This window comes from Apium graveolens, chromosome 4, assembly GCF_009905375.1.
Source record: "Apium graveolens cultivar Ventura chromosome 4, ASM990537v1, whole genome shotgun sequence".
Lineage (NCBI taxonomy): Eukaryota > Viridiplantae > Streptophyta > Magnoliopsida > Apiales > Apiaceae > Apium > Apium graveolens.
The window spans coordinates 296047350-296073179 of NC_133650.1; the positions used below are offsets into that span (position 1 = coordinate 296047350).

Consider the following 25830-nt stretch of genomic DNA (forward strand, 5'->3'; position numbering starts at 1 on the left):
TTCAGACCAACAATTTTGGTGGTTATTATGCTGCAAAACAATTCAGTTAATTGTGAAGCAGATTGTTGGAACTCTTGAGTATGCACGGTTTCTTCGATTTTGGGTTTGTATAGTATCCAACCATGACCATTCTGATTCCAAATTCGTGTTTCCATGTCCTGTAGGAAATAGACTTCATAACTCGTAACATATCAGTCTAGCAACACACTGTGCCCGGCCTATCAGATGACAAGGAATTGTGTGAGACACAACATCAGAAGTTAAAAGATGTGGAGTAATCAATCAAATTGAAAAAGAAGTGTTCTCTACATGTAAAAAGGTGCGAGTGTGGTGCCCTGTCATGTTTTTCACTTGCAGGATGCACAAAAAGCCCGAGCCCGAAAATCTGGCTTGGTTCGATCCGGTCAAAGCCCGGTCCGGTCAAAACCCGGCCCGGTCCCGGTCCGGGCTTCAGGCCTCGACGGACCCTATATTTTTAGGCAAAGCCCGGCCCGGCCCGGTTAAAAACCCGGGCTTCGGCCCGACCCGGCCCGATTAAAAGCCCGAAAAAGCCCGGTTATAATCTGATTATTCTAATATATTTTCTTATATATTTATAAATTCACATTTACTATACATATAAATAATACTTTAAACACATATATATTTACATATTTGTGATTAATAATATTATTTATATACTTCGTTGCATAAATAACGAAAGAATATATAATAAGTACACTATATATATTTGGATATCATTGTCATGAATATTTGGATATCATTGTTATCATAACAATGATATCATTGTTATTATTGTTATCATAACAATGATAAAATATATCATATAAACATGTTTATTTTTTGCCGAACTTGAATGTTTTCAATAAAGTAATGTTGCTAACACATGTATTCTTCAGAATCTCTAATAATACTAGATCTGATTTAAATTAGAAAAAAGCCCGGCCCGATCCGATCCGATTCGAAAAAAAGCCCGGTTAGGCCCGCCTCGAGGGCCCAAACGGGCTTTGAAATTTCCGGAAAACCCGGCCCGGCCCGGCCCGGTCAAAGTCAAAGCCCGAACCCGGCCCGGCCCGGCCCGGTCAAAGTCAAAGCCCGAAAAGTCCGGTCCAGTCAAAGCCCGGGTTTTTTAAGGCCCGGTCAAGGCCCGGCCCGGTGGGCCTTTTGTGCATCTCTACTTGCGGGACATGTTTATAGAAGGGGAATCCTTCAAGATATTCTGGAGTTTTTAAGTTTGTTGAATATTAGTAGTAACTTTCCTGCTTTTATTATACCTTTTGTCCCCGTCGACCTTTGTCAATTTTATTCATAGAAAATACAGTTATTTATATCACCTCTCCAGACCCCAGGAACAGAATTCCCAGATTTAGAACCTGCTAATTTATTGCTCAAGGAAACATTATTTGGATCAACATTTCTTGATCTATCAAGTCACTGTTCTTGTTATTTAGGTTTTCTCCGAGTCTTAATGCAGCAGACAACTTAATTTGAACATCAAGTGACTGGGAACCTTATGCGGTCGACTGTAAATAAATATAGTGTCCCTTCGTTCCAGAAAGATTTAAAAAATTTTCTGGTTATAATTAATTACATTCGGTTCCAGCTGATTCTGTCATTTAGCATAATATTGGAGTCTTGTCGGATCTTTTATTCATCTTTATGTAGAAGTAGAGCACTATTTATTCTCCACTAATATAAGATATAGTAGTCTGATTAAAGATTATACCACATAGCACCTACAAACAATTTTACTAGCGTATGCGTATAATCGTTCATGAGTCTGATGTTAATAGTTTAAAATTTGGTTCCGGCCTAAGGGAGGGTGAGACATGTTACACTACTGAAGCTTAACAAAGTATTATATAAGTTCAGTTGTAATTTTCATGGCTCTGATGTTCTTAAAATGAGATCATCAGGCAAAATCGGGTTTTAAGGAAATATAAATTTATTTTTACAGAATTTTGTTTAAACTTCAAAATGCTAAATTCTAAAGACAATTTGCTAAACAAACACAACTCTCAGCAAGTATAGTCCAATGCATCTGAGACCTGGTGCTGTCTCGGCCTTCATAAAATATGAGAACCTTAATATGTTGAAGAATTCACCCCCTTCTTCTGTCCCTGTACATTGTTAAGCCAGCTCGTTATAGCCCTCTCCAAATCTTTCACATCATGTTCTGATATGACAACTTTGGATCAACTTATCAGTTGAATTCACATACTTTGTCCAAAGTTTTCGAAGTTGTGGAAATGCTATATCTAGCCATGGCTTTGCTCGACCATTAAAATGTATGACACCAGCACTTTTAGCATCAGCAATGCTTGTATTATCCTGATAACCAAGTCCTAGCATGTGCCAGAAGGCGTCAATAATTTTGACATGGCCATGGAAAGCTATTAAGCCTGGTGGTAAAGTTCCAAGTTGCCACAAACTTAGGTCTGATTTCAAGTTCTGCAACGAAATTTATCAAGTCATTACCTAATTACTCCATGCAAGTGGATCTTAGAAACTTGCATAATGTATTTGAGTGACAGATATAGTAGAGGAAAATGATGTACTCACCTGTTCAAGCCAGTAGTCGTATGTTTTGCTTATGTCTGTCCTCCTCCAAGTCTCTAAATCAAAGATGTTCATCCCATAGGCCCATGCACATTCATCAGGATCAAAATTTTGTGATATCAGAGGATGAGAAAAATTCAAATAGCTCTTAAGCCGCTTCGACATCACGAAACTGTCTCCTCCCCCACATGTTTCGACTGCACCATTTACTTTGCCATTCATGTCAATATCCCATAGAGCAGAAAGATCGGTTTGAACCACAATATCATCATCTAGGAAGACAACTTTAACAAGACTAGGAAACAACTGCAAGAAAGTGCACAGACATCATATTCTGAGCATAGAAAGTGTTAAAGTTTGGATCTCTGACAGCTTGACCATTTACCTCTGGGAGATATATTCTTATGTGGTTCATCAGTGAATTGTACTTGGGACTAAGTGCTTGTAATTTGGATGCAATAACATAAGGCTTTTCAGTTTTAATTGCTACAATGGCAAATGATCCTCCTCTAAACCGCGATCTCACTTTTTGGTCCTTTTCCATAGCTTCCAAAACTGGAATTTTTCCTTTTGTCAGCCAATCAAAATGGTGTAAACCCCGGACCTCAATGATTGCAGGTGTCACCGGGTGCAATGAAAACCATGCCTGCATTGGGGAGTAAGTTTTTCTATCCGTAATAATATGAAGAACAACTTTTTCAGGGTACAATGAGTTGTGAATAAGTGAATTTGCCACAACAGAAGCTGCAAGGATGTTATCTGAGGCAAGGACAAAGTGAAAGAAGGAATTGTCAACCAAGGCAGGGACTAGTTCAGGTGAAGGGAGCTGAAGGCGTGCATTGGCATTCATGGCATGTTCATTTGCTAACTGTAAAGAAAGGCAGTGGAGCTGTTTAGGTATGCCACTCGATGCTACATGGCGATACAGATATTCCTGAATCTTTGCTGTTCTTGTTCTCTGTTCAAGTAGTGTAACCTGCCAAAGGGAGAAACTTTATTGTAGTGAAGTGAACAACTTCCACTGAAAATTTAAAAGCATGTATATAGATATTATATTATTTGGAGTTTAATATACCATGGCTTTGAGTTTGACTGCAAATGTCTTAGCATCTGAGACACCATCTTTCTTCATTTCAGCGACAAACTCATCTATAGACTGAGGTATCTCATCTTCTCTTTTGATTTCATCTAAGCTAGGTGGTTCTTCCAGAACTTGATATATAACTTCTGGAATCTATTGGCAAATAACAAACAAATAAATAGAGTAGCACAAAAACTAATTCTGCTATTTAATGGAAATAGGGACAGGGGAGCTACCTGTGAATGAAGGTTCTGTCCCAAAATTCTTGGCCCTAATCTTTTACCCAAGCAACCTATCAAAATAGATGAAGCATAAATATAACATGTACTCTATTAAATCATTGTGTTAGCAGATGGACAATGAAAATAACAACTTGTTTATAATATTATCGCTTTATAATTAATGTTATCGCTCTATACATTATAAGCAAAAGGCTATTTTATTAGCAGGATTATCTCTATAGTAAACAATATCACCAAGATTCTAATTTTGTTGGATTAAATCAAATTAACTAGTGCATTGTAATTATATAACCTAACACCTCTTCAAAATAATTGAACATCTCTTCTTACTATTTAATATGCAACAAATTGCTACAAGTTATAACAAAAATTAAGGCAAGAGCAGGAAATATGCTTAGGTATGTATGGGTATATACAGACAGATAAATGCATGATACAATATGCAAGGAAATTACCAAGACTCGAGCATTTGGTTTGTCCATCAATTGTGTTAACTGCGCCTAAAACAAAGATGAAGCGAAGAAGAAAGGTAAGAAACAAAAGAGAATATATCACCATGCGATAAGATAGCATTCTCGACCCAACTTTCACTTTTATAAATTCTGTGACTCCTTTTCTTGGCAAAACCTTTACATGCCTAAAACTTGGAGATATATGAAGCTGCATTTTATATACTATGCAAAAATGAATAATCGTCACTAGCTTCTTATTTTTCTCTGTTCCTATGTAAATGCAGCACAGCAGCAATTGTTTGATCAGGCGAGAACGCCAATGACAAACAGCAAATGACCGTGAGGAGAGAGCTGTATAGGTTAGCTCATTTAGAAGAGAGATACTTTGTTGTGCACTGTATTGTGGTTTGAGGTTGTTATCACTTAATAGTTACCTAACTTGCATTGCTTAGTGTTTAGGTTATACTTATTTCCATGTATTGGAGAAGCTAATGTTATAGCTAAAAAAAGAATAAATAGAAAAAGGACTTAAGGAGTGAACAGGACAGGATGTGTTAGAGAGGGCGTCTTTGGGTGTTAATAATTTGAGGGTGAATTTGGGTTGGGTTTCAAAAAGAGAGAAGATTGGAATATTTGTTTGCAGTAGAAAAACAGATGAGATGGCGTTGTTAATTTGGTGCAGTTGCTTGGCTTTGCAAATACCCGAAGCTTTTGAACAAATTAAAACGACTGACTGACCCAGGCCACAAGAATCTTGGTGCATACATTGTCCACTCATACATTCATGCATATGTATGCGCAGATAAATAAACTTGTATGCATCACACCTTGTTTCATCTAAACAAATTATTACAAATCATGGAGTTGGAGCTCCAAGGTACTCCTCTACAAGTTGCAACTTGCAACAGAGCTAAGAAAATTCGAGTTAGAATACTTTTCAATTTTTTGATTTAAAATATTTCTGACCATCGCATGAGTGACTAGCATTTGGTTTCTTCATTTTATTCCTCCATGATTTAGGTTATGACGGGAAGGAGAGGTAAAATAGCACCTATGGAGCTGCATATAGTAGTTACATTATTGATCCTCATTCCTGTGCTTTGCTGCGACAGGTCCTATATGAATGAATGCATCATCATTTTTCAAATAGAAGCTTAGCTTAAGCTTGCTAGTTGATTTATTACATATTTTTACTTCACAACTTCTCAAGTTCTGGTCAGTAATTTAGTACAGGTGCAGACTTGGAATGCAGATAAGCTCGAGAAATGTTTTTCGTATACAATCATCTCAATATCTGTAATAGCTCACAATATCAATATCCATGATAGGTCACAAACTCAGTGTCCCAGTAGGTTGAGTACGAAAGTGTTGAAGCCAAAATTCAATGTTTATAACAAACGAGAATCGAGTCTAAACACCGATGTGACCTTAACATACTGGCAAATCTACAATGTAGCCAAATGATGTTACAGACAGTAGATTATATCGGTTTTACAATGTGCATCTGATCATCGGATAGAGACATAAGTTCAGAGCTCTGTTTATAAAGTTATCATATGAAAACCAGAAAGAACGGGGAATTTCGGCCAAACCAACTCGATCTACCACATCCACCAAGTCAAATTTGCTCTATTGAATTTTTGATGTTTAATAGAAAGAGCTCTATTACTCAGAACTCAGAAGTCAGAACTGCAAGTTTAATGCATGCATCCTGATTTGTATTGATAATATTTGATGGTGTCATCCGAAACCCTAAACAAGGGTGCTTCGTACACCGACTCACTGACCGGACATCGAGATCCCAGAAGTTCCAGCATCCGGGACATTTACCGATTTAAGCCATATTCTAACAATCTTATTAAACCAAAAACTGTGCTCGACTTTGCAGTAAAACTCAAATGAAGGAAGTTTGACTTGAACTTTCTTCAACTCAAATATACACGAATGAACTCGACAGTTTTGCGGGGGGGGGGGGGGGGCTATTTGTTGGGCTAATTTAATTATTTTGAAATTTATAATATTCGACTCGACAGTTAACAACTTGTATATTGTACTACTACTAGGCAGGTACTTTTATTATTTTAAAGCTATTAAGCAGGTACTTTTGCTTTAAAACCTTCAGCTTTAAGATTTCCAAACGCAAACAACGCCCACAAGCTGTGTCTTCCTGATCCTGACAGCTTATAATCGGCCCGAGATCCAACACCAGAGTTCCAATCCTCTACATCCTCACAAACCCCATTTCCCCTACTCCCCCACTTCAATCCTCACCGTCCATCTCAACATTTCAATCAAAAACATACATCGAGAGTAACAAAACCCAGAATCCTCTCACGTGCCTCACTTCATCGCACGTGCCAAGCCCCCCCTCTCTCTCTCTTATAAATCACTCCGGCGTCATCGCGGAGAGATCTCCGGCGCCGCTGAATTGACCATAGATCTGCGATTTTATCGGAATTCAAAATGGAGTCCATACTAGCACGAGCGTTAGAGTACACACTTGGCTATTGGCTCAAATCATTCACTAGAGATCAGTTCAAATTGAACGGCCGTACCGTACAGCTTTCTAATTTAGGTCTTTTTCAGCTTCATTTACTTAAAATTGCTACTATTTGCTTTAGTGCGTGTATATGTATGTTGATCCGATGATTGTGTTATTTGATAGATATTAATGGAGAAGCTTTGCACGCTAGTCTTGGTTTACCACCAGCACTCAATGTAACCACTGCTAAAGTTGGGAAAGTACAAATTACGGTTCGTAAATCTCGATTTCGTTTGAAATTTCTAAATTCTATTTTTGCTGCCACTGTTTAGCTACTGAAAATTACGTTTAGACTGTAATTAAGTAGATGGAGTGCGAAATTGTAGTCCTAGACTCTTATTTGTGCGAAATTGTATGGAATCGAATTAGTGCTTTTGATTGACTTGATGTTATTGTTGCTATGATAACTGAAGCTTCCGGCTATGAGTTATGTGCAATTAGAGCCAATTGTTGTTGAAATCGATAGGCTTGATTTGGTTTTGGAAGAAAATGACGACCCAGATGCACATAGGAGTACAAGCAGGTAATATAAATGCTCAATTCTACGGTGTGTTATTTTCATTTATGTTGTGATTATATGTAGAACTTATTGTTAAGTTTTTAATAGCTCGCAGGCCTCTGTGAGTCCAGCCAAAAGTAATGGTTACGGATTTGCTGAGAAGGTATGAGGTTTATATTCTTTGGGTGTCTGGGATGTAATATATCACAATAGTTGATGCTAATCTGTACAATAAGGTCAATGGTTAATGGTAAAAGTGATAACTGATCTCTGTTCTAATTGTGACAATTTAATTACCAGATTGCGGACGGAATGACCATAAAAGTTGGCACAGTTAATCTACTACTCGAAACACATGGACGTAAGGGAGGAGCAACTTGGTAGGTTGTTGCTAATCCACTTGTTTGTCGTTCTTTATAAAATTTTAGTTTTTCCTAAGTTGTCTTTTGTGTGTAATGAACCAATGATTGATATGCATCGAACCTATGGAATATATAGTGATAATGAATCTTGTGTAATGAACCTATGGAATATGTAGTGATAATGGTAGTTATGTATAGAAAGATCTATTAATGATAATGATGACTATAGTGTTTATTTTCTATTATACTGTTTTACCAGTATACTCCCTCCGTCTTTCCAATTGTTATCGTTTCTGAGAGAGTGTCCGACACACATTTATGATGAAAAAAAAGTATAGTTCTATAACTTTTGTTTTTATTTTCTCAATTAAAGTTAAACATTTTATTTTTATTCAGAGAAAGTTTTTTTTTTAAAAATAGAACTATATTTTATGTTCATCTTAACATACGTGCCAGACACTCTCTCAGAAATGATAATAATTGGAAAGGACGGAGGGAGTATTATATAAGAAGGTTTTTCGTTTTTCTCATTAAACAATTAAACAATAGTGCCAATATAATAATATAAGAAGAAAAAATATTGATGGTGAGTTTTGTTCTATCAAACAATTGGTAGAAATAATAAAGATTAAGGGGCGTTTGGTTCGCACCCGGAAACAGAATGAAATTTGGAAAGCAAAAGAAGGAAAAAGGAAAGAAATGATCCTACGTGTTTGCTTTTGATGAATAAACAGAATGAAAAATTATATAAAAAATATTTTTAATTTATAAAAATTAAGTTCTAAATAATTTTTAGTTTTCAAAAATAATTTACATGTTAATCTATATTTTTATGCTTTAAGATGTAATTTATAATTGAAAAAAAAACTTAGGAAAGGGAAAGGAAAAATACCTAGTTTGGGGGGGGGGGATGAGTTTTGAGGAATATGGGGTAAATCTGAAACTAAAAAGGGGAAAGTGAATTACAGTTTTTGTAGAACTAACACCAACAAAGAGAATGAACTCAATTCTTTCCCTTCCCCTTTGTCTATTACCCCTGACCAAACGCCCCCAAAGTTACTTGATAACTGATATCCTTCATTCCTAAAGTCATATCCGTAGCAAAGTGTTTGATATACTATGTTAAATAATTTTTTAATACCGTGATCATATGATGAATTGGTTTGTATGAGCCAAGGAGGACCTATTTGTTATATGTAACAATCAAATAGAAAGCCTTTTTTTTTGTTGGTCATTCGAAGTCCCAGATATATTGTTAGATCAACAATACATACCAAATGGTTCTGGAGTAAACAACTTGTCATATTATCTACTTCTTTATTGCTGATACTTGAGTGAAGGCGTTCTTTAAATTCTTTCCTAAAGTTTGTTGATCTTTTTATGTTTCAAGCAACAGTGCACTTTGTTTTTTATATTACTTTGTAATCGTTCTACATTTTTATGGGGTCACTGTTAATGGACACTACTTTTTAATCATTCATGTATCTTGAAGTCGTCTTTGTTCTGTCTATCTTCCATATCAACATACAACAGGTTTTGCTTCCTGTTTATGCTTAAGTCCTTGGATCTTTTACAAGGCAGATTTGGTTGCTTTAGTATTATTTTCTGTTTAGTATGGCAAAGGATTGTTCCTCACAGTTTGCATTTTAATTCCCCCATCCCCGGCTCTCACTCACTAGGGCATCTCCTATGGCATCTATCACAATGCGCAACCTTTTGCTATATACCACAAATGAAAGCTGGCAGGTTATCTTCTATGTCACACCATCTTTCCTAAATCTATGTTAATTACTATAAATTGGTCAACTGACAATGATTTGTTATAGGTCGTAAATCTCAAGGAAGCTAGGGACTTTTCTGCTGACAAGAATTTCATTTATCTTTTCAAAGTAATTACATCATTTTAATCTCTCAAAAAGTTTGTTTTTTAAGTAAATATCTCAGCTTGTGTGGTATTGTAAGTTCTATTGTTTAATACTTGCATGTATGTCTACAAACTGTTCTTTTAACTACCCTGTTCTTCTAGATTCACACTTTTATACTAGATTGTTTAGTTTTTTGTTCTGCTTCATTTATAGCAAACCATATTATGAATATAAGGATCATGCCATACTACAATAATGTCTTTTTTGGTCTTCAGAAACTTGAATGGGAATATTTATCCGTCGACCTTCTGCCCCATCCTGATATGTTTGCGGATGCTCATTTTGCAAGCCCTCAAGAGGGATCTTCCAGGAAAGATGACGATGGTGCTAAGCGGAGTTTCTTCGGTGGCGAGAGATTCGTTGAAGGAATATCAGGAGAGGCTTATGTAATGCAAATTAACGGTTTGAGTTGATTCTCTGTGAGTTCTTGCATTTAGCTGGAGACAAGTGCCATGTAGAGAACACTGTTTGATCTGTTGATTTTTTTTTGTCCTGATAATAAACAGATAACAATTCAAAGGACGGAACTAAATAGTGCTTTGGGGCTTGAAGTTCAGTTGCATATTACTGAAGCTGTTTGCCCTGCTTTAAGTGAACCAGGCTAGTCTTGCATTGTCTTCTGTATAGTCTTTGTTATTACTTATTAGTAACTCTTGTTAACTTATTTGACTAACTATATGTGCAGGATTGTGTGCTCTCCCGTGATTATGAATTCTAACTTGTTTGGCTTATTATGTTTGCAGGATTGCGTGCTCTCCTTCGCTTCTTGACTGGATTCAATGCCTGCTTAAATAGAGGGGATGTTCATACCAATGTTCAACAGGTCTGTTTTGCCTCCTTCAGTAACATTACTAATAAAAGCACACTTGTGGATGTGAATATTTAAACCTAGTTTTTTCTTTCTTGACAGCATCATGCAGAAGCTGCAGGGCGCTCTCTAGTCAGCCTAGTTGTGGACCATATATTTCTGTGCATTAAGGATGCTGGTTAGTTCTCTCTGTGGAACGAGTCTCCTCTTATAGGGATTAGGTTTTTGTTTATAATCTACATAGATTTTCGGTTTTGTAGGACTGAAATCTGTTACCTACTAGCAATTATTTTACAAATGGGGGTTTGTGCCTACCTTATTTTGTATTGGGTGTTCCCAAAAATGAAAATTTATAATGATTATAATCTTACTTGCAGATTTTCAGCTTGAACTTCTTATGCAGTCACTTTCATTTTCTCGGGTATATATTCTGGGCAGTTCTGAAGTGTTTTGTTTATTCTTGTTGTTTTCGAATGAATTCATGCAATTGATGCTCGGACTCTTTTAGAAGGATACAACAATGACACAAATGGACGTGTCAGATTCCCCAAACTCCAATACCAAAGACCCGGGGACAAGTTTTATCATTGTAATCACGAAGATGACTAGTCGTCGACTAGTCGATGCGAGGGTACTCGGACTCCGAGAGCCGAAGCCTGACTTGTCGATGAACAGTTGTCGCGTATGCACTTGGTTCGGCGCCCAACTAGGGACGATTGTGATCAATGACAGTACATAAGGAATAAATCTGAGGGTTTTATGTGTTCTCTTCTCCTTCTACATCAATTCAACCTCTCTTTCTTTTATTTTCTTCTTCTTTTTCTCTTTTTTCTTAGAGATTGGTTGTCGAAGTTAGGTTCGGTTGTCGGAGATGAAGAGTCCTTTTTCTCATAGAGGATCTGATCCGGATCCTCGTGTCCGTGTCGTGTCATGTCGATGCGGGAGAGTCTGAGCATCACAGATAATTCATGCGTTGCTAAGCTATTGCTCTTGTTATTGCATTACCTTTAGTGTAACAACTAACAAGGTTGTAAATGTTGTACCATTTTTGCAGGCAAGCGTTTCTGATGGGGAACATGCTAAATACTTGACTCAGGTTATGCTAGGTGGATTATTTTTAAGGTTTGTTCTATTAAACATTCTCATATGTTTTTGCAGAAGTTATTTTTTCACAAGTATAATGTTTACCTGATATTTTCATTTCCATTCTCCTTGCAATGATATGATTTCAGGCAGTTTTCCTTAAGTTTTTCTTTTATGAAATTGATACTGGTAAGGTCTTTTACCGATCTCTTAAAGAAAACCTCAAAGATCATATTTTCTCATAAAACTTTAAAAATACTTTATTATTTAAACCTATATTTAGGTAAGTTAAATATTAATTACTATCAGTTTTCACGAGATTATATGTTTTGTTTAATGTTTACTAACATATAGAAAAAGACACATTTTCCAACTAAATATATATCGTTTGTGTCACAGTATGGAAGTAATATTTAAAATGTATCTAGTTAGCCTTTCCGATTGAGCACTAATTATTCAAATGACTTTTAATCTTGTTGATTAGGATTAGGCATGTCAATTGTCAAATAGTATCGTATGATTCATGACCATTTATGGCATCATAAACCAATTGTACTTGGTAATTTTGTTCCACAAAATATTACTTCTACTTAGCTTGGTCAGAGTATTTGTCTGTTATAAATAAATATTTTGCTCTCTGGTGAAGCAAATTGTAGTCTCTCATAGATGAAATAAAATTATTAAAAACTAAAGCACTAAATTGGTCGGCACCACAAATTCCACCTCAAAACCATATATCGACTGCAGTACAACTATACCAGCCATAATGTTGAGATGATCATAAAAGTTGATGGCATTCGTTGTAGTGCTCTTGCATATGTTTATGAAAATTTTAATTTATACGGCTCCTTGAAGGTCCCAAACCAGCTATTTTTTTTTTTCCTACTACCATGGATTCGTAAATCATCAAAGAATGTAATAGCTTTATTGGATTTCGGTGAACTTTGCAGCTGTGAGAAAGGTGAAGGCAGCAGTTTTTCTTTTTCCCCTCGTTCTACTATTATTTTACATATATTTTCCTCAATATCGCATATTCGATGGGAACTTTCTTGAGACTCCAACAAGTCATGAGAAAAATATAATATTAATTGGTTTATGTTTTCTAGAAGTTTTAAAAGAAATAGAATATAAGAAGAGTTATGAAAAATGAAGCAAATACTTGAAATGCATAATTGCATATTTAAAAAGGTTTGAAGTCTTTTTATTTACAAGTATAAAACTCTGATTGAGCCCTAAATCAATATGTATAGTTAGACTTAGACCCCTGGAGTTTTCTACTAGTAATTAAACTCCATTTTGATTACATATTTTATGAATGTGAAACGATGATTATATGGTACAAAATATGTCTGGTAAATTGTTTTTTCTGTTAACTAATTGCGTTTGTGTACATTGAGGATGCAGGGATACTTTTTCACGTCCTTCATGCACTTTAGTTCAACCACTAATGCAGAAAACTGCAGATTATTCTCTGCATATTCCGGACTTTGGTATTGACTGAATATTTTTTTTTTAATAAATGAAAACACATTTGTTGAAGCTATTAATGTGGTGGAAATAGTTTTATCTTATTAAGAGTTAATTCTTTTACCAGCAAAGAACTTCTGTCCTCCAATATACCCGTTGGGAGCCCATCCATGGCAATTAAATGAAGGCGTGCCGCTAATAAATCTGTGTTCTCTTCAGTTCAAGCCTTCGCCAAGTCCACCATCTTTTGCTTCTCAAACAGTTATTGAATGTCAACCTTTGATGGTATCCATCTTTTGCTTAATATGTTCACCAGTAAAAATGCACTTACTTTTTTTTTAAAGCTTTACTATCCTCTTTGCAGATTTATCTTCAGGAAGAATCCTGTCTGAGGATATGCTCGTTCGTAGCTGATGGAATTGTGATCAATTCCGGTGCTATTTTGCCTGATCCTTCAGTCAATTCCCTCGCGTTGAATGTTAAAGAATTAGATGTAACTGTTCCTCTGAAGATGGAAAGCCAAAACCATCATACTGATGGTGAAAACAATACCTTCCAAACCTCTTTTTCTGGAGCAAGACTTCTTATTGAGGCGCTGTTCTTCGTAGAGTCACCTTCTCTAAAGCTTGGATTACTGAACCTCGAGAAGGATCCTGCATGCTTTTGTCTGTGGGAGGATCAACCAGTTGATTCTAGCCAGAAAAAGTGGACTGCTGGAGCTTCTCTTCTTAGTCTGTCGCTGGAATCCTGTGACAACTCAGTTGGTGTTCAATGTTCTTCTGGATCTTCAAATTTATGGAGATGTGTCGAGTTGAAAGGTGCTTGTGTTGAGGTTGCAATGGCAACTGCTGATGGAAGTCCGTTAATAGATATTCCTCCTCCAGGAGGTATTCTCAGAATAGGGGTTGCATGTCCACACTATCTATCCAATACTTCTATTGAGCAAATGTTTTTCGTCCTAGATCTATATGCCTACTTTGGTAGTGTCAGTGAAAAGATGGCCATAGTTGGAAAAAGTAACCGAGCAAAGGTAAGAAGAAGCGAGTCATTGAATCTTTTTGATAAGGGTCCAGGAGATACTGCCGTGAGTTTAATAGTTAAGGATCTCCATCTAAGATTTTTGGAATCTTTTTCTAGCGACACACTAGGAATGCCCCTTATTCAGTTTGTGGGAGAGAATTTATCTGTTAGAGTTGGTCATAGGACTTTAGGTGGTGCAATAGCTATATCTACTAATATATGCTGGGAAACAGTTGAGGTGGAGTGTGCAGACATCGATAAAAACATGGCTTACGAGAATGGTATAGTGCCGCCTTTTGTTGAAAATGGCCATTTGGGTGACAATGGCTACTCGCAACTGAGAGCTGTCTTCTGGGTGCAAAATAAAATTAATAATCAATCAAATGACTCGTTGCCATTTTTGGATGTCAATATGGTGCATGTGATCCCATATAATGCAGAGGATATGGAGTGCCACAGTTTAAATGTGTCAGCCTGTATCGCTGGTGTTCGCCTTGGGGGAGGAATGAATTTCACTGAGGCTCTGCTGCACAAATTTGGAATTTTGGGGCCTGATGGTGGTCCAGGAGAAGGCCTTTCTAGAGGGTTAGAGCATTTAACTGCTGGGCCGTTGTCAAAACTTTTCCAAGCTTCTCCTCTGATAGGAAATGAGCTCCAATATAGAGAGAGTAAGCTATTTTGCCTTTTATGATATGCTATCTACCCTTCTAGTATTTACATATCATATGTTTTGATGGCCACCTCAATTTTCTACCCTTACTCTTGTTTCTCCTCTTACAGGTGAAAGTCCTGGAATCAAGAAAGAAAGTACCATGTTGCACCTGGGTTCACCGGATGATGTGGATGTATCTATTGAATTCAAAAATTGGCTGTTTGCTCTCGAAGGTGCAGAGGAGATGGCAGAAAAGTGGTGGTTCAGCGATTCTAAAGATTCTAGTGGAGCAGAGAGGTGCTGGCACACAACTTTCAGGAGTTTGAAAGTGAAGGCAAAAAGCAGCCAGAGGCATTTGCTAAATAGTAGAGAAATACCATATGGAAGAAAGAAGCATGCCATAGAATATATCACCGTGAGTTTTTTTTACCTTGGGGATAGCTTAACAAGATCGACACAGTAATTTGAGGGTTTTGACTGTAAATGCGTAATAAACATTGAACTGTGAGTTTTTGTATGACACAACCATTATCTGAAAACTAAAGGCTTGTGACACCTGTAGCCTGTTTCAAACATCTGATGGAACTGAATTTTACAGAATGTGAAAAATGAAAAATTAAAAAGGAATGGAACAATTAAAAATGAATTGATTGTTGGGTTTTGCGGGTCGGGCTGCAAAAAATAAAAACGAAATAATGAAGAACAAAAACAGTTAATATTACTTGTTGGGTAGTAGAAGTCGATCTAGGTGGTTGCATTGATGTTGAATCTTGAGATTGTTGTGTAGTTCTTTCTTCCATATTTCGAATTTGTGGTTGCATTCCGAATTTTTTGCGAATATTAACTTTGCTGGGCCTGGGCGGGTCGAATGAACCCTCCCTTTTGGCCACCTCTAGTCTAAGGGTAATTCCTTGTCTTTGAGTGTATGTGTTTTCCATGGCTCTCTGCTAAAGAACTAAAGTAGTTTGAAGAAATGGGAATTTTTTTTCCGATTTTAGGCCGTAGTTTAGGTTTAGGTTTGCTGCGAATTAATCATTTTGATCGAATTATCTTAGTCTTTAATTTTCTTTTGCTAAGAAATCTTTAATTTTTTTGATAATGCTATAGTGCAAGAATCAAATACGATTTTTTTGCCAGATTATTGCTGAAGGCATAAAGATTTTAAAACCCCAGCCTTGGAAACACATCCAACAAAATGGTGAACCAGCTAAAGGGTTCAAGCAAACTTCTGAGGCATATGGTGGGATTAATTTTGAATTTGATATGGTTATATGCGAGGATGATGTTGATGATGCAATGACCAAGTGGGTAATTGAAAATGTGAAATTCTCTGTCAAGCAGCCGGTAATAAGATGGACATATTAGCAGCTTTATGTCCATTATTTCTATCCTGTATAAATAAGTGTTGATAATTTACCTTGTAGTTTGAGGCGGTCGTGACAAAGGATGAGCTGCAAAACCTTACTCTTTTGTGCAAGTCTGAAGTTGATTCTATGGGTCGGATAACTGTTGGTATCTTGCGGGTACTTAAGCTGGAAGGTTCTGTTGGCCAGGCAGCAATTACTCAATTAAACAACCTCGGTATTTTCTTCATCTTGTTGATAGTTTATCATTAAATGTAATTTGATCAAGATTTTATCTATAGGGATAGGACTAGGAAAACGGGGGAGTGGAAAGATTATTTTGAAGCTGCAATCAGACTTTGCAGATTGACTAGGAAAGTGATACTAGAAATTCAGAAGTAATAGCCGGATTATATCCAATCTGTAAACTTATAATACTAAGCTGAACTTGAGACTTGAGTTCTCGAAGGTAGAGATGAATCAATCAAAACATTGATTTTTACCAGGGTATCCCTATTAGTATGTCCATTGAATATAAACTCAAGAACATACCTTCGGAGGTAAGGATGGTAGTTTAACCAAAAATTGTGACCTTTTAGTAGAACCTATAAACTCTTCTTTTCTCTAAGGAAGCGTAATTTTCACTTGTTAGTACAAGACACTGTTGTGTTTTGATAATATTATAAATTACAAGTTCCTGAATGAGACTAAACAATAAACATAAATTGGGGTGCTTGATTCATGGTTAATGTGCCCGGTTAACGGGAGTCGGAACCTTAAACCCAAGTGATAGTGTTTGGATTAAATTTAGTGGTGTGGAACGGGAACCCTCTAGGTGGGTAAATCAAACCCATCAGACCCCTTGGACTTCCATTTCATTCCCATTCCCTTTAATCCCCATTTCGATAACCTTCATTCCTGTCCCGGATTCCCATTCCAATTCCCATAATGCATCCAAACTCCCCTTAAAATACACATAATATATACTACAATTGTTTATTTAGTTTCGTTTGGTGGAAAAGAAGTAGTATTATTTTGGATGGAGGGGTTTCTTTATTGTATATTGCAGGTCAGTATAGAATTCTCAGTTACAAACAGGTGGTTTCGTATTCAATTTGTAATTTTTTTTTTGATATCAATGAGTTGCAGGTAGCGAGGGGTTTGCCAACATTTTTGGCCCACGTAATTCAAACAGTGGCAGTACTAGAGGGAATGCTGTGGTCTCTCCATCTTCTAAAGTGGTTGGTGAAAGCAGGAATCCAGGGCTTGAATCAACAGTTGCTTCACTCAAGGCGGCTGTGTTGGATTCTCAGGCCACATGTGCTGTTCTTACCGCTGAAATGGGTAATCCGGGAACATCTGTAGAGCATCTTGATCATATTAAACAACTCAGCTATAAACTTGAAAGCATGGAGAAATTGCTTGCTCAACTGAGACCTTAAATATAATTAGTTATTTTTTTGTTTGTACAATTTTGTGATGAAAGAGATCCCCACACATAGGTTACCCATTCTTTTTGTTCAAAATGTATAGAATATATGCATCAGTCACAACTCACAAAGGCACCAGTTACAGATCCAGTAAATTTTGTTGTACGGCACAATTGTAGGCATTGGATCCTAGGCGTTGGATCCTACCTGAAATGGATTATTTGTAGATATGCAAGTAATTATTACTAGTTTGAATCTCAGGCTTTCAGCCATTTACTTCAGGGTGTTGTATATATTTTTTTTGAAGCAGTAATGCCTTTTTTTTTTCTTTGCACGATATTTTAATATAGCTTTTGATTCTGGAAATGTCTAAATGATGGAGTTATTTTAATTCTTAAGTCTGCAGTGTGCTTTTAATAATTACTTTAAGATTCCGTTAAAATTTTATTATTATGAAACTCCTATACTTGTGTCAATTTTGAACCATAACTGGGATGGACTAAAGGGTAGCCTTATCTTCGGTATTATATTTCCATTTGGTGGCTCATAGCTCCTTACCATGGCTTCTTGTGTCCTTCAATTTCTCAATCCAACGCATCTTCTTCAGCCTCAGAATCAACTCTCTCCACGTGTACATATTCGAAGTTTAAGCCTCAAAATTAAATGCACGAATTCAGAAAATTCAGCCCCAGATGATTTTCCAATCCCACCTCTATACTCTGAAGACCCCGAGAGTTTCCCAATCGAAAAACGAAGAAAATCAGAAATAATACGTGACCGGAAATCAAGCAGCGGGCTAGTAAAACCAGAGCCACCTAACTTTGAAATTGGGTGGAAAAGAACCAAACCGATTCCACTGGAGAAACCAACTGGGTATATGATTATGGATTTTCTTGAGAAGTTGGAAGAGTTAATGGGGAAACAATACGGGTCGACTGAGTTGTTAGAGAAAGTGGGAGAAATAGTAGCGGAGAGAGTGGTAGAAGAAGCTGAAGTGCTGAGAGATGAAGGTAAAGTGGAGGATAGAATGGTTACAGAGTTATTTAGAGTTTTGAAGTTGATGAAGATGGACTTAGCTATGGTCAAAGCTGCAGTTAAGGATGATACATTACAAGAAAGACTCGAGCAAGCCAAGGCAAGATGCAGGCAAGCTATCCTTGTTGCCAATTCTTTTTGATTTTTTTTCCAACCAGAAGTTAACCTAGTTTTTGACTCTTTTGTGCATGTTACATTTTGGTCGAGTGTAGAATAAAATTCTTGCAGTGCTATATTTTCTGTCTCCGACCACATATTGTAAACTTATCCTAGAAACCGAACCAGATTAGGATAAGTTAAAATTCTCTGTTACCTGAGGACTTGACTCTGGCGAAGCTGAATTTATCCAAAACTATACGTAAACTGACCATTACAATTTTATTTTAAACTTCTGTGTCCTACATCAGATCTCATTTCCAATTCGTTTCAACACATCTGAATTCTGAAGTGAACTGGTTATGGCAAAAATAATTTCTGTAATGAGTAATGACAGAGCTGGCTGTTATTGCTGAATATTGCATATGTGATCTTATTAGTATATCATATGTTATTATTACTTATCAGGCCCGGCCCCGGGAATTTGGGTGCCCAGGCGAGATCTGAAAGTGGTGCCCCTGTTTTTTCACTTTTAATTTTTTACACATCTATGATTAAAAATTTTATGCTACTTGTATATGCAATAACAGATTAAAATGCATATATTAAGTTTTAATTTTCCGAACATTACAAATTTGATAAATTACATCATACAAGCCTATCCATTATTCACAGTTTTAATCTATATATTATTTTTATATAAAGTTGATAGTTATACGAAACTTAGTTTTGCGCATAAACTCTCAATTAATACTTAAGTCTATCTTTTTATCTGTAAACTAATACACATTCATGGAAGTCTTGATTGCTTCGAAATATACACATATACACTACATTAGATCAAATCAATGTCGTCTTCTCATAGCTAATTAATTACGTGTACATCATATGTTAACGGTAATAAATTATTTAGATTTTGGTCAGAATTATAATTATAACATGTTTCCTCCACTTTAATGTCTTACGCGACTTTCTAGAATTAAACTCAAAATATATTTACGTCAACATGACTTTCTTAAAATGAACTCCGAATATATTTACACCATCCAAGTTAGAATATGTTATGAGGATTAGTTCTAATATTTTAATTACAAAACACAACTTATTAAAATGAAATTTTTTACCAACTCTAATTTACTTCATCTCTCATGGTAACATTATAACGGTGAATTGTCCTATAATTTTTGAACAAAATATTAAAAATGCATGATTTTATAATAATAAGTTACTACAATTGTGCTTTTTTTTTTGAAATTTAAACGGTAAACACAAGTATTTTTTGCGTTTAAAAGAAAACACATTAAGTAGTACATCAGTTTTGGAATTTTGTATAAACACATGTTTATATTATGTTTTTTAAGTGATAAAAAAGGTCATATTTTAATACTTGTGAGATTTTGGGTTTCCCCCCAAATTTTAAGATTAAAAGTCATTTTTCACTTGAGTCTAATAGGCATTTTCTTAATTTTTAGGCGGGTTAAATATCAAAGTAATTAATCATTTAAAGGTTATATATCAATTTTATCATAAAGTCAAATAAAGGAATGTATTCATTTGATATTTTAATGGATTGATAATAGTGCATGAATTTTAATAGATTTTGTAAATTCATGAATTGCTTAAATTTCACAAAAATTTGAATGTTGATTTTTTTTTTTAATTTTATGCACATTTTGATGGTTTAATTTTGGTGTATTGAATAAAATCTCATGGATTTTATTAAATTTTATTTACTAATATTTTTTTTTCATTTTATAATATTATATATCAACTAATATCAATGTTATAGTTCGGCCAACTGGTTGCCCAGTCATGATTGTATGGGAAATACTTCGGGAAGTTAGCCAAATACGCAATTCGAGCGTTAACATATTTACATTTGCTATTTACTTGAGAGTCTCCGTCGATGATTATGACGGTGGTTGTGGTAATAGTGGTGGTGACTACAACCACAGTGAGAATGGAAATGAAGAGAGTTATTGAGACGATGCTACGGAGTTCTGTCATCATAATGAGTGGAGCTCAATGTAAATTGCAATATCTATACACTGAACTATAATACGTGTCGGATATATATTAAATTTTGAACGTGCTTACACGTGGAACTACATGCAAATGCTTCCAAATTATTTTTTATCTTCTTACATCTAAAGTGTATGTTTTGAATTTGAAAATATTTTGGTGTGTTCAGGGTCTTTCCCTACACTATAGCATTTGAAATTTGAATGATGCTTGTTTGTGTATATCCGCCCAACAAATAATATTTTTTTCCCTTCTTTGTGCCGAGTAAAATGATACTCCCTCTGTTCGGTTCATTTTTATACAGTTTCGTTTTTGAAACCTCTCTCTCAATTGTATACATTCTCAAAATAGTTAAATTTTATAATATAAAAATTGACCACATTCACTTATATCTAGTACTTTCTTCCCATACACTTATTTTATACATATAATATTAATTAATCCCACCATTTTACTATTTTTCTTATTTTTTCATTAAATTACACTATTTTTTAACCTCCGTACCACACCCTCTATGTATACTACTCGGTGAGACGGACGAGGTAGTAGATATATTTGTGTTAGGTAATGAATTACACACATAGGGGGTGAATGTGTTTTGGTGTTTTTATGCTTTTCTTGAACTATTTTGGTTTTTGAACAAAGTAAATCAAATCTTGCAGTAAGATGTGTTATAACAGAAATAATACATGCAACTATGAATAACACAGATTTTTCAAAACTTACTTAATTTTATATTAAAATTAATAATGTTTTGCTACAAAATTTTTAGCCTCTTTGTTGTTAAAGAGCTTAGCTTCAATCTTGAGAGAATACAAGAATTTCTGATCTAATTGTTGCAACCTAACAAAAGACCAGTGTTAACTTTATATCTCAGTTAGCTGCTGGTTTACACAGTGTATAATAAGACATGCTATTAACTTTAGTAAGCTGTCACAAGTCATTCCATTTAAGGAAAAATATATCTTCCATTTCTGGCTTAGCATATCTTTGCATATTATGCTAACTTTGATCTTCCTTTGTCAGTTAATCTTCACCCTTGATCTTGTACACTCTTCAAGCTGCTTTTTGTAGACTTGTCAATCCAACTGGTTGAATTGTTTGTTGATTGTTAATCTTCGATATTGAACTGGTCTGCAATTTGTACTTTGAGATTTTACCTCGAGATCTCCAGTTAGGCATGTAGAGATCTTGACATCTCGATCAGTATATTGACTTATCGAGATCTCTAATACTCCATAGTTGATTTGACTTGTAGAGGTCTCTGAGTTCTCTGTAAGAAAATTTGGCTTATCGAGATCTCTAATCTTCATATCCTCACTTTGACTTATCGATATCTCTGAGTTCTCCAGTGACATATTGACTTGTCGATAAATGTAACATCCCAAATCCGGGGTCAAGATTTGGTGTCACTAAATAATCTTTACATAAAACAAAAGAATATTCAATTAACCCCTTAAATCCGGATCGTTTACAGGTTATGGTATGAAACAAGAATCTAATCTTCCACAACTTACAACAACTAAAATACAAATAGAAATACCTTTGTACTAATTCTCTTGTCATATCCCATCCCTTGCTTTGACACTTGTTCCGGCCGTCCCTGTTTCTTTTCTCTGCCTTCTGTACCCGCGATTTTCCGGTCACTGCCATATTTTCCGGTTGGTTTCCGGCGGCCCATCTCAGTTATTTCAATGTGTATATATATATATATATATATATATATATACATATACATATACCCCCGTGCTGTGTGTGTATCTGTGTTTGTGTTTGTGTGTGTATCTGTGTGTGTGTGTGTTCATGTGTGTATTCATGCGTGTGTGTGGTGTGGTGTGTGTGTGTAGCTGAGAGGCTGTGATTGTGTGTCCGGTGTGGTGGTCGCCGCCTGTTAGTGGCTGTGCGACCGTGTTTATTTCCTTCCGTTTGGCGCGTGGCGCGCGTTTGTGACTCTATTGCTCTGTTTGACTATTGCTGATTGATTAAATTTTATTATTTTATTTTCTTACAGGAAATTATTGAAAAATTATTCGTGAAATAAAAAAATGAATTTCGTGCGGGAAATTATACAATTAATCGGTGAAATTTACGTAGGATGCCCGATATAACGGGAACCCATAAATTTTATCGCCGTCGGCGATGAGCCTCGGCGAGCCGACGGTGGACTATGATGATACGATCTGAGTCCTATGATTTAAAATACAAAATATGAATAAAATTTATAAAATGCGAATTAAAACGTAAAATAAAAATGTGAGTATTAATTGATAATTGTTTTTAATTGGTGATTGTGGATTTGCGAATTAATATTGTGAACTGAAATTGGTGGTTGGTAATTGAATTGTAGTTGGTTTGAATTTGGTTGTGATAGATTTGACGTCGGGATGTTCGACGGGTAGGCCGATAAACAAAGGAGACGCTGCCCGATTTTCGGGAAATTAATTTCGAAAAAATACGGGAACGTACCCTGTAATTATCAGAGATGACGAACGAGGAAATATAATTACATTACATGAACCCAAATTACGTGTCAAGACAAAATATTTTATGAATAATTGATCACCCTATTTTCCAAAATGACAGATATACGTATTTTCCGAAAATAAATACCGAACCGAGTCTTGAAGATGCAAATCATATTTGCTATGTGTATTTCGATAATAACTATAAATACGAGATGGGATATGAAATCGTATGGGTAGAATAGGGTAACGATTTGATGTTAAGCTTAAGCGGTTATCTGAATTAGGGTATTTCAATCCTGTAGGTTTTAGACGGAAGACCGAGATGTGACATCGGACTAGGAACGATCTATTGATTAGACGTCGAGATCAACGAAGTTCCAACCGAAGAGTCTGAATGTTGGGATCGTATCCAGAATAAGATAGTAGTTTGACGATAAAGCCGAACATTCAAGTTGAACCAAAGTCAACTATTAATAGCGGTTAAAACTTATCGAGGCAAGTATTCCAGAACATTCTTTCAATTACTGCAAGCATTCCCGATTTTCTTTTAAATTACTGCAATTATTTCTTCGTTCCTATTCTAAGTTCTTTTATTCTTGTTCCTGTAATTCGATTGCTCTCGTGAGCAAATACCCATTCTTTCGGGTTATTTGCGAACCCTGAGTTGGGATGTTTTAAATTCAAAATGATTTGACATCAAAATACTCCATGGGCTGGATAATGATGATGTTTTGAGGATTAAGTGTGTCTTAATCCTGAGGACCGGGATATGACTAGTGCCTCGAAATGGGTCGTAATGCCTAGGTACCTGAATGGACCTATACAGTTGGGTATAGATCCGCACTGAATCCTGACTGATCAGCAGGGCATAGTGCATATGTTGTTTTCTAGTGTCCAGTCTAATTTGTTGTTGATCGCCATTAACGACATTCTCTCTCGAATGGTTTTATGATTCCAGAATCGGACAAAACCCTAATTCAGGAGATGAATCGGGGAATCGCTTATCATTTTTGGATTTAAGTTAAAGGCTGGTGACAACCAACGTTTATTCACTCAACTCAGTCAAATAAATGGAATTGTTTAAAACTGTTTTAAGATTTTGTCCGGAAGTTTTCTTTTGGTATTAATGCTTAAAACTCAAATTATATACTTGCTGGGCATTTTTGGCTCACTCTTGCTTTGTAAATTCTTATTTCTGCCAGAAACAGATAAGGATAAAAGTGAATAGCTTTGATTAACAGCCGAAGTTAGAAAAATCACCGCTGCGAGAGGTTGAAGATGTTAGAGGAATATGACAAGAGAATTAGTACAAAGGTATATTCATTTATATTTTAGTTGTTGTAAGTTGTGGAAGATTAGATTATTGTTTCATACCATAACCTGTAAACGATCCGGATTCAAGGGGTTAATTGAATATTCTTTTGTTTTATGTAAAGATTGTTTAGTGACACCAAATCTTGACCCCGGATTTGGGATGTTACAATAACTCAGAGTTCTCTAGTCAAATTTGACTTGTCGATAACTCAGAGTTCTCTAGTGAATTTTTGGCTTGTCGATATCTCTGAGTTCTCTAGTGAAATTTGACTTGTCGATAACTCAGAGTTCTCTAATGAATGTTGACTTGTCAATAACTCTGAGTTCTCTAGTGAAGAATTGACTTGTCGATATCTCCAATCTTCATGTCTTCATTTTGACTTGTCGATATCTCTGAGTTCTCTAGTAGCTTTTCTGAGTTCTCTATAGGTCATATGGAGTTCTCGAGTGACTTCTCTATAACACTAAATCTGTGACTTGTAGAGATCTTGACTTAGAAATTTTTTCCCAAAACAGATTTATTCAACTCCAAGTTTCTTCATAATTTTTCTGAGGCATGATCTTCTTAATCTTCTTCCAGATAGAATTCCTAGGCCTGATACTGTTTTAAGAATTCTTAGGCTTAATACTGTTTTAAGAAAAAGACTCCAGTCTGCTCCTTTGACATTTTTACAGACTTTAAATGTTATAAGTACCAAATGCAAATTAAGATTATAATACAACTTACTTAGGGTTGTCAATTTGACTTAGTCTTGTTATTGTACATGCATGTCTTACACAACAATCTCCCCCAATTTGTGAGAAGATTGCTTAACACAAATTCATGTCTGTTAACAAGACTAACCCCAAGTTAAACGGGAAAATGGGACTAATACATAAGATTGACATTATTACAGATTTTATACATTAGAAGATTTATAGAGTCTAAATGATTACAAGCATCAGGTAAAAACTGTTTTTGCTTTTGTTTCTTCCCTAATGAGATCCTTTAAGAACACAAGAATTTCAAGTTCTTCTATAATAGGTGTCCCACTTAGAGCTTCTACTAGTTTGATCCTGTCTGCCTTTGGATAACCACTATCTAGTAAATCAATTCTAAATCTTGAAAATTTTCCAGCTTTTATGTTTAGAAACTTTCCATCTTTTACAATTACGCTCATTCCTTTAGCCTTGAGTTCTTCTGTTCTTTTCATGAACATTTCAATCTCTTCATCATACTTTCTTTTCTTTCCTCATATTCAGCCTCATTTCTTTTTCTTCTTTCTTCCCTTTCAATCAATCACTCAGCCAAAACTGATCTCCATGCTCTTGTAGCAGTATCCTTATCTTTGAGCAATCTTATCACTCTCTTACTTTCTGTGGGAGAGAGAGAATCCATTAAAGCATAGCCAATGAATGTGAAGGACCCATCTGCATAATAATTTCTGACTTCC

General features: G+C 35.7%; 3 protein-coding genes across 5 annotated transcripts; 2 read left to right on the forward strand and 1 right to left on the reverse strand.

Moving 5' to 3' along the window:
- Positions 1-1872: 1872 nt before the first annotated feature.
- LOC141717234 (putative galacturonosyltransferase 12) lies at positions 1873-4917 on the reverse strand. The gene is made up of 6 exons (XM_074519327.1): positions 4338-4917; positions 3877-3932; positions 3635-3793; positions 2945-3535; positions 2563-2865; positions 1873-2451 (listed from the first exon to the last, which is right to left on the reverse strand). The coding sequence occupies exons 1-6, from the start codon at positions 4546-4548 to the stop codon at positions 2170-2172; spliced, it is 1602 nt and encodes a 533-aa protein (XP_074375428.1). The 5' UTR covers positions 4549-4917; the 3' UTR covers positions 1873-2169.
- Positions 4918-6454: 1537 nt separating this feature from the next.
- Positions 6455-17774, forward strand: LOC141721273 (uncharacterized). 3 transcript variants are annotated; one of them, XM_074524102.1, is made up of 20 exons: positions 6458-6909; positions 7000-7088; positions 7290-7399; positions 7484-7538; positions 7676-7755; positions 9417-9483; positions 9564-9626; positions 9878-10048; positions 10169-10262; positions 10406-10485; positions 10573-10648; positions 10848-10891; positions 11525-11592; positions 12958-13043; positions 13148-13305; positions 13385-14708; positions 14821-15107; positions 15830-16036; positions 16117-16273; positions 17185-17774. In XM_074524102.1, exons 1-20 carry the CDS (start codon positions 6798-6800, stop codon positions 17475-17477), a joined length of 3621 nt encoding a protein of 1206 aa, XP_074380203.1. In that variant the 5' UTR covers positions 6458-6797; the 3' UTR covers positions 17478-17774. The 3 variants fall into 3 exon arrangements, with proteins under 3 accessions (XP_074380205.1, XP_074380203.1, XP_074380204.1); XM_074524104.1 differs by lacking the exon at positions 17185-17774 and having other exon boundaries at positions 6455-6909; positions 15830-15996; positions 16117-16267; XM_074524103.1 differs by lacking the exons at positions 6458-6909; positions 7000-7088 and having other exon boundaries at positions 7314-7399; positions 7676-7759.
- Positions 17775-17946: 172 nt separating this feature from the next.
- LOC141721274 (protein CHLORORESPIRATORY REDUCTION 41, chloroplastic) lies at positions 17947-18888 on the forward strand. Its single transcript, XM_074524106.1, has one exon. The coding sequence runs from the start codon at positions 18025-18027 to the stop codon at positions 18640-18642; it is 618 nt and encodes a 205-aa protein (XP_074380207.1). The 5' UTR covers positions 17947-18024; the 3' UTR covers positions 18643-18888.
- The last annotated feature ends 6942 nt before the right edge of the window (positions 18889-25830 follow it).

Bases quoted from the DNA above. Each gene is read 5' to 3' on its own strand.
- LOC141721273 (XM_074524102.1), top strand. From the start codon at position 6,798: ATGGAGTCCATACTAGCACGAGCGTTAGAGTACACACTTGGCTATTGG. The intron at 11,593-12,957 runs GTTTGTTCTATT...TTGAGGATGCAG, and splicing joins CTAGGTGGATTATTTTTAAG to GGATACTTTTTCACGTCCTT. The intron at 15,108-15,829 runs GTGAGTTTTTTT...TTTTTTTGCCAG, and splicing joins ATGCCATAGAATATATCACC to ATTATTGCTGAAGGCATAAA.
- LOC141717234 (XM_074519327.1), bottom strand. From the start codon at position 4,548: ATGCAGCTTCATATATCTCCAAGTTTTAGGCATGTAAAGGTTTTGCCA. The intron at 3,536-3,634 runs GTATATTAAACT...TCCCTTTGGCAG, and splicing joins CAGTCAAACTCAAAGCCATG to GTTACACTACTTGAACAGAG. The intron at 2,452-2,562 runs GTGAGTACATCA...ATTTCGTTGCAG, and splicing joins ACGACTACTGGCTTGAACAG to AACTTGAAATCAGACCTAAG.
- LOC141721274 (XM_074524106.1), top strand. From the start codon at position 18,025: ATGGCTTCTTGTGTCCTTCAATTTCTCAATCCAACGCATCTTCTTCAG.